This window comes from Tachypleus tridentatus, chromosome 2 (genome assembly GCF_004210375.1).
Source record: "Tachypleus tridentatus isolate NWPU-2018 chromosome 2, ASM421037v1, whole genome shotgun sequence".
In the NCBI taxonomy this organism is placed as follows: domain Eukaryota; kingdom Metazoa; phylum Arthropoda; class Merostomata; order Xiphosura; family Limulidae; genus Tachypleus; species Tachypleus tridentatus.
Genome location: NC_134826.1, coordinates 154,421,172 through 154,430,183, shown reverse-complemented (window position 1 = coordinate 154,430,183; position 9,012 = coordinate 154,421,172). Strand labels below are relative to the sequence as shown.

Here is a 9,012-nt window from a genome sequence, read left to right as displayed (position 1 = left end):
ACAGTTGTGATACGTGACAACTGCCCTCCACACACAGTCTCTAAAGTTGTATTTTATTTTTGTCAGATATAATAATTTTAAATAATCATTTGTAAAGTTTTAAACAGTTTGAAGAAAGCGATATGAAGAAGTGTCGATAAATATATGAAACAGTTTGTATATTGATGTAAATGAGATGTTAATTTGTAATATATCACAGTAACATCACCAGCAAGAATCATACCTTTCAATAAAGTTTAATAACGTATTTATAATTATATTACAGAGACAATTTAAATATTTCAGATACAGAATTAGTTTCTCTGTTTCATAAACAACAAACACAATTAACTTCGTTCACTTTTTTCTCGCAATCCAGACTTCGTTTCTTCTTCCAACCATTTTGAAAGGTGGATCAAACGCTGACCGATAGTAAAATGATGTAACTGCTTCTTCAGGATCTTCTAACTCAGACTGTAATTGTTCAAATTCCTTCTTCCATTCAGCATCACTTGCAAATCCGGAAAAGGTTCTATAAGATAGGATAAAACAATACAATAATTTATTGTAGAATACTTTATTATTGTAAGTAACTACAACTGAAAACGGAAATTAATTATAGATTTCGTGTTTTGCTAAGAAAACTATTAATTAATTGAAACTAAACATTTCAAAGTCATGGCACAGTAGAAATATATTCCTATAATACTATACAGAATCGATATTTCAAAAACTGAACCAACAGTTTAAGACTCAACATCGGTAAATTAATAAGTAAATTTATACACGGACTTATTTCTACGTTAAAATACATTAACTAGAGAGCGTCGGCCTCCTTACATGCACTAGTACCAAATAATAATGTACAAAGTATTTTAAAGTTGAAAAACGTCCATGTATAATTTACAAACTTTAAACTAGACAACACCTGCTACTCGTGTATCTACATTGTCCATTCCGAAACAATGAAAGAGAAACATGAAAATAGTTTAATGGACAATCGGTGTCTTCGGGTTGATCTTTAACTTTGTTTTATACAGAAGATCTTTAAAACTCTGAAGGAGTTTTGACATATGCCAATATCTAAACATACAATGTTCCTTCATGATGGAACTTTGTAGAATGCAGCGGCAACTGCCTGTTGTGGAGATACACGTGTAGAGGATGACGTTTTGAAGACGAAAGACTTGAAACGAAAGTTTCATCATGAATACTCTGCCTAAACAATCTATTAAAGAATGTTCCTTCATATCGGTTAATATCTTAACCATGCTGACAAAAAGGACGTGTAAGTGAAGAAACATAAACCACTATATAACAATGTTGACAGCAAAGACAAGTAAATTAATAAACATAAACCAATATAACAATGTTGACAGTACAAACAACTAGATTAATAAACATAAACCAATATAACAATGTTGACAGCAAAGATAAGTAAATTAATAAACATAAACCAATATAACCATGTTGACAGCAAAGATAAGTAAATTAATAAACATAAACCAATATAACCATGTTGACAGCAAAGATAAATAAATTAATAAACATAAACCAATATAACCATGTTGACAGCAAAGATAAGTAAATTAATAAACATAAACCAATATAACAATGTTGACAGCAAAGATAAGTAAATTAATAAACATAAACCAATATAACAATGTTGACAGTAGAAACAACTAGATTAATAAACATAAACCAATATAACAATGTTGACAGAACAATGTTGACAGTAGAAACAACTAGATTAATAAACATAAACCAATATAACAATGTTGACAGTAGAAACAACTAGATTAATAAACATAAACCAATATAACAATGTTGACAGTAGAAACAACTAGATTAATAAACATAAACCAATATAACAATGTTGACAGTAGAAACAACTAGATTAATAATAAACATAAACCAATATAACAATGTTGACAGTAGAAACAATTAGATTAATAAACATAAACCAATATAACAATGTTGACAGTAGAAACAACTAGATTAATAAACATAAACCAATATAACAATGTTGACAGTTAATAAACATAAACCAATATAACAATGTTGACAGTAGAAACAACTAGATTAATAAACATAAACCAATATAACAATGTTGACAGTAGAAACAACTAGATTAATAAACATAAACCAATATAACAATGTTGACAGTAGAAACAACTAGATTAATAAACATAAACCAATATAACAATGTTGACAGTAGAAACAACTAGATTAATAAACATAAACCAATATAACAATGTTGACAGTAGAAACAATTAGATTAATAAACATAAACCAATATAACAATGTTGACAGTAGAAACAACTAGATTAATAAACATAAACCAATATAACAATGTTGACAGTAGAAACAACTAGATTAATAAACATGAACCAATATAACAATGTTGACAGTAGAAACAACTAGATTAATAAACATAAACCAATATAACAATGTTGACAGTAGAAACAATTAGATTAATAAACATAAACCAATATAACAATGTTGACAGTAGATTAATAAACATAGTCCATACATACGATAAAGTACCAGTCCACATACTTTAGAGACTCTACACACCACCACATCCTTCAGTTATGCATCTTATGTACCACTGTTTTGTATAATAGAGGGCACGTGTTGTAGAATACGTGAGTAGACCCTCGACATGTTACGTATTTCTGTGTTATATAATATAACTGTACATGAGAGTATCAGAAAAGGTGAAGGTTATTTGTTAAATTAAAAAACATTGCTGAAATATAGATTATTTGTACCATTACTGTAAACAATTGTAAGATCTTCAGACATACATTATCTATATATTAACACTTTAAAAAACTGAATTACATTAATAATGTAATCTTTATCAATATTTTCATGACAGTATTAAGTAAATTTCTATTCTAATACATATAACTTCTTTATGGTTTATACATTTTTAATATTAATAAACTAAACATATTTATTATTGACTTTAAACCACACTTAAATCTGTAAAACACCATTAGTGAAATGAATAATTCAAGATATTTAAACAGTTGTCTCTTATTACACATTGTTAAAGTTTGTAAAAGAAGGAATCGTTAGAAATACCTGACAAACAATTGTCCTGCAGGTGCTTGAAAGAGTGACATGTCCGAGTCTTTGGGTTTAGGTGGATCTTCCACACTAGGAGACAGGAATAATGACACGGTCAAATCCTTCGATTCTTCAAAACTGACACGAAATACAACCGGAGAAGTCATAGGTAAAGAAACACCTGTTGGGGAACAAAAGTACTAAACACATTTGCATCAAATATTCTTATGTCATTTCAGTAAACATCAATTGTTATAAAAATAATTATCTTTAAAATTTCTAATGCGATGGTGGCTCCATCCAGGAACAAAATATAGAACATTTTAATAGTATCTAGTTCATGTTATACTTAATGACTGCAGAAGAAAATTAAAAAAAAAAGTTAATATTCCATTGTTATACAAACCTGACAACCAACAGAGTTAGTTGAAAAGTAAATGTTGAATCATTAGGTCTATATCTTACATAATGGTTTCGTACACTTGCCACATGGACTGAATCTACGATAGTTTACTTACCATGGCTTGGAAGTGGTTAACCATGGTCGTTGTTTCTAATTTGATAAAGTTGTTATAAGAAGAATGTGGAAGATTCCAAATCAAACACTGTTTGTTCAACATTTTCGTTGCACAGAGCAACGGTGTTGAAATATACAAGACTGTTTAGTTTAAGAGTTATTATTTTGTGAGTAAATATTTAATGGTTATTTAGTTTCATAACAAAAGTTTTCAAAGTGAATTATTTCAAAATTAATCGTCATGACAACATTCGTTGTGTAGCGCTGTATGAGTCGTATGTCGTGCGTACTTTAATTGTTATACTAGGATTTTGTAATATTCTTAATGTTATTTTACTTGAAGCTTCTATTCCTTTCTCGTTATGTTTAATATTGTTATTTACAGAGAGCTAGTGAGTTCTAGATTTTTCTGCCGTGTATCATAAATATGTACAGATGAAGAGGTAAGTTAGTGAAAGTGAAATTAAAATGTGTCAGTTTTAGCCCTAACGGGCGATTTTTAAAGTGAATTGCACAACTTGTATTGTAATAATAGAGATATGAGAAACAAATTATCTTGTAAAGGAGTGTTCTAAAGTAATTGAACACGCCTATGTGGACTTTGATGAAAAGAGAACAATGATTTAAATCTCTGCATACAACTGTTTCAGCATAAAACAGTTAACAAAAAACTGTTTTACATACCACTGTTTTAACAAAAAAATGTTTAACATACCACTGTTTTAACAAACAACAGTTTTAACATACCACTGTTTTAACATAGAACAGTTTTACCATGCAACAGTTTTAACCCACATGATAATATAAAAGGCTTTATAACACAGGATAAATCATACGTCTACAAACGAAGGTGTCACTTAATACCAATGTTCTCAAGTGGTGTAGTTAGGATCCGCTTTATTTTATATAAACCATCAAGTTTTATTTATAAATTAGGTCGAACCAGTTTCATTGTTTCCGTTGATGTAACCCAGTAATCGAGAAAACTCCGGACGACCACATTCAGCATGTGTTTTGCCTGTTATCTTTAAGGTGATCCAGACAGTTTCAGGGTAAGACCTGATCTCATAACCCTGTGAACAGAAAAACAGTTATGAATATCTATCTTTCCACTGTTGTGCAAGGACTAACATTTAGCGAAGTGTATATTATATCGTTGAATACTGACTGTTTAAATCTGACTATTAGAAGTATATTCAGAAAATGTACTTTCAAAGTTAGACTATTAGAAGTATATTTAAAACACTATCGATAACATATTGTATAAATCTGATAGAGGAAAATAAACTGGAAAAACTAGAGACAAAACAAAAGAATATTAAAAGAACAACAGATATCATATCGTTTAGAGCTGACTATTAAAATGATATTGAAAAACTAAAGAGAATTTATTGCTAAAACTGACAGATTAAATGTTATTAAAACACAGTGGACAATGCATTATTTAAAAATAACGACTAGAGGAATATTTGGAAAACTACAGACAACAACTTTTTTACATCTGATGGTTAAAGTGATAGTGAGAAAAGTACAAACAACAACTTGTTTACATCTGATTGTTAAAGTGATAGTGAGAAAAGTACAAACAACAACTTGTTTACATCTGATGGCTAAAGCGATAGTGAGAAAAGTACAGACGACAAATTGTTTACATCTGATTGTTAAAGTGATAGTGCGAAAACTACAGACAACAACTTGTTTACATCTGATGGTTAAAGTGATAGTGAGAAAACTACAGACGACAAATTGTTTACATCTGATGGTTAAAGTGATAGTGAGAAAACTACAGACAACAACTTGTTTACATCTGATGGTTAAAGTGATAGTGAGAAAAGTACAAACAACAACTTGTTTACATCTGATTGTTAAAGTGATAGTGAGAAAACTACAGACAACAACTTGTTTACATCTGATGGTTAAAGGGATAGTGAGAAAACTACAGACAACAACTTCTTTACATCTGATGGTTAAAGGGATAGTGAGAAAACTACAGGCGACAAATTGTTTACATCTGATGGTTAAAGTGATAGTGAGAAAACTACAGACAACAACTTGTTTACATCTGATGGTTAAAGTGATAGTGAGAAAAGTACAAACAACAACTTGTTTTCATCTGATTGTTAAAGTGATAGTGAGAAAACTACATACAACAACTTGTTTAGATCTGATGGTTAAAGTGATAGTGAGAAAACTACAGACAACAACTTGTTTACATCTGATGGTTAAAGTGATAGTGAGAAAACTACAGACAATAACTTGTTTACATCTGATGGTTAAAGGGATAGTGAGAAAACTACAGACGACAAATTGTTTACATCTGATGGTTAAAGGGATAGTGAGAAAACTACAGACAACAACTTCTTTGCATCTGATGATTAAAAAGAGAGTGAGAAACTACAGACGACAAACTGTTTACATCTGATGGTTAGGGGATAGTGAGAAAACTACAGACGACAAATTGTTTACATCTGATGGTTAAAGGGATAGTGAAAAACTACAGGCGACAACTTATTCACATCTGATGGTTAACGGGATAGCAAAAAAGCTACAAACGACAAACTGTTTACATCTGATGGTTAGAGGATAGTGAGAAAACTACAGACGACAAATTGTTTACATCTGATGGTTAAAGGGATAGTGAAAAACTACAGGCGACAACTTATTCACATCTGATGGTTAACGGGATAGTGAGAAAACTACAAACTGTTTAATCTGATGGCTAGAGGGATAGTGAGAAAACTACAGACGACAAACTGTTTACCTTTAATGGTTAGGGGGATAGTGAGAAAACTACAGACGACAAACTGTTTACATTTAATGGTTAGGGGGATAGTGAAAAACTACAGACGACAAACTGTTTACATTTAATGGTTAGGGGGATAGTGAGAAAACTACAGACGACAAATTGTTTACATCTAACGGTTAGGGGGATAGTGAGAAAACTACAGACGACAAACTGTTTACATCTAATGGTTAGGGGGATAGTGAGAAAACTACAGACGACAAACTGTTTACATCTAATGGTTAGGGGGTTAGTGAGAAAACTACAGACGACAAATTGCTTAGATCTCATAGTTGTAAGAACAGTGAGAAAAGTATAGACGAAAAGTTGTTTACATGTGATAGTTAAGGTGATAATAAGAAATAACAAACGACGTATGGCTTAAAATTGATGGTTGAGTTGTTATCTTTGTGCTGTTCAATTTCAATTGTTGTCCCTGTATTGTTAAACTTTAGTTCTCTTTGTACTGTTTAACTTTACGTGTTGTCTTTGTATTGCTGCTCTTTAGTTCTCTTTGCACTGTTGAACTTTGGGTGTTATATTTGTATTCTTTAACTTTAGGTATTGTCTCGGTATTGTTTAACTTTAGTTGTAGTCTTTTTATTGTTTAACCTTAGTCGTTGTCTTTGTATTGTTTTACTTTAGTTGTTGTCTTTGTACTGTTTAACTTCAGATATTATCTTTTGTTTTGTTGTCTTTGTATTGTTTTACTTTAGTTGTCGTCTTTGTACTGTTTAACTTTACGTGTTGTCTTTGTATTGCTGCTCTTTAGTTCTCTTTGCACTGTTGAACTTTGGGTGTTATACTTGTATTCTTTAACTTTAGGTGTTGCCTTTGTATTCTTTAACTTTATGTTTTGTCTTTGTATTGTTTAACTTTAGTTGTTGTCTTTGCACTATTTAAATTTAGGTGTTGTCTTTGTATTGTTTAACTTTAGTTGTTGTCTTTGCACTATTTAAATTTAGGTGTTGTTTTTAACTGTTTAACTTTTGGTGTTGTATTTGTACTGTTTAAATTTAGGTGTTGTCTTTGTATTACTTATCTTTAGGTGTTGTTTTTGTACTGTTTAACTTTAGTTGTTGTCTTTGTACTGTTTAACTTTAGGTGTTGTCTTTGTACTGTTTAAGTTTAGGTGTTTTTGTACTGTTTAAGTTCTGGTGTTGTCTTTGTACTGTTTAACTTTAGCTGTGTTCTTTGTATTATTTAACTTTAGGTATTGTCTTTGTATTGTTTAACTTTAGGTGTTGTCTTTGTAGTGTCAAATATTACAACTAACATTGAGTTTAGAAACTATAGATACTGTATTGTTTAATTACAACTGTTAAAATAGTATTTTTAAAACATTTAAATCGGATAAATGAATGCATGTGTAACGAACGTCTTGTATTCTACGTGTGATAAATAAAACTTACGTCGTATTTGTTCACAACTTCAAATTTCGGCTCCTCTCTCACACCTGCCATAGCTTTCCGAACCGCCCGTAAGAAGGACATGCTACTTGGGGACCCTCTGTATACTAAACAAGATATTTAATATAGTTACAGTAAAATAGAAACTTTTTTTTTTCACAGCATTCTATGACATTTCGGTAAAACAGGGATATTTGGACAAACTGATGACAAAGTGAAATGTTAAAATATATGACTTATCATAAGACATGAAAATACTTTGCTATCTTTCAAACAACAAATATTTTATGTTCTCTCTGTTAAATTCCTTTCAATAAAATTTGAATACTGGTTTAAACACAGAATATATTCTTATCTCATTCATAACTCTGTTTAACATGGACTTACTTGGATATGCCATAAGGCTTGTTACATGGACTTATTAACATGTGCAACTAGGCATATTACCAACCAAATTCTTGATAATTGTTTAAAATAAAGGTAAGTACACTAAGTAATATGTCTTAATCCATGTCGTTATTTTCGTTTAACTACAACTGAAATAAGGGGGTGTTGTCGTTGCTCTGCGTAGCATGATAACATTTGGTAACAACAGACAAGTCGATATTCCGTTTGAAACTGTTGATTTCCATCGAGTAGCGACAGTCTCTAATCTAAACTAATATAATATACATCCTTACGTGGAAGAACTAACGTACCGTGAGTATATGAAAATGTACCCAAACAAAAGTCTTACCTTTCTTCGCTACGAAGCCGCAATGTCACAGTTTAAGAAAAGTGTATATGTCGGTTATAGGGCGCGAGAGACGCCCCAAGTACAAGAGATAACATTATCCTCGCTACATCAGCCAAAAACGTCATCGACGCCTTAAGAAAACTCGAGATATAACAAAACATAATACGTCGTAGATTACGTAAATACCTGTATAATATACTCTTCAAAAAAAGAAACGCAAAAGGGATATTTTTGTTATTTTAAAGAGAAATATATGTAATAACGTTACAAGCTCAGAGTATGTGATGTTACACGTGTTACGGCACTGATTGTCAGACCAAATGACAATAAAAGTTGTGCACTTTGAAAACGGAGGAAAACATCGTATTTTTCGCCAAAACGCATTCGTGTCCAATAAATTTGTTTGAGAGGTCTGCATGTTCTGCAGGTGCAACATGTGCAAAATTCCCTATAAAAGTGACGGGTTCTCGGTTTCCATAGCTCAGTGTTAAGCCACCAACACGCAATACAG

At 31.0% G+C, this 9,012-nt stretch overlaps 1 protein-coding gene across 3 annotated transcripts; it reads right to left on the bottom strand.

Annotated features, from left to right (window-relative positions):
- Positions 1-217: 217 nt before the first annotated feature.
- LOC143245405 (heme-binding protein 1-like) lies at positions 218-8,643 on the bottom strand. 3 transcript variants are annotated; one of them, XM_076491709.1, is made up of 5 exons: positions 8,502-8,643; positions 7,769-7,872; positions 4,518-4,647; positions 3,073-3,238; positions 218-511 (listed from the first exon to the last, which is right to left on the bottom strand). In XM_076491709.1, the coding sequence occupies exons 2-5, from the start codon at positions 7,847-7,849 to the stop codon at positions 337-339; spliced, it is 552 nt and encodes a 183-aa protein (XP_076347824.1). In that variant the 5' UTR covers positions 7,850-7,872; positions 8,502-8,643; the 3' UTR covers positions 218-336. The 3 variants fall into 3 exon arrangements, with proteins under 3 accessions (XP_076347824.1, XP_076347825.1, XP_076347823.1); XM_076491710.1 differs by having other exon boundaries at positions 7,769-7,865; positions 8,502-8,621; XM_076491708.1 differs by lacking the exon at positions 8,502-8,643 and adding an exon at positions 8,153-8,180.
- Positions 8,644-9,012: the final 369 nt, after the last annotated feature.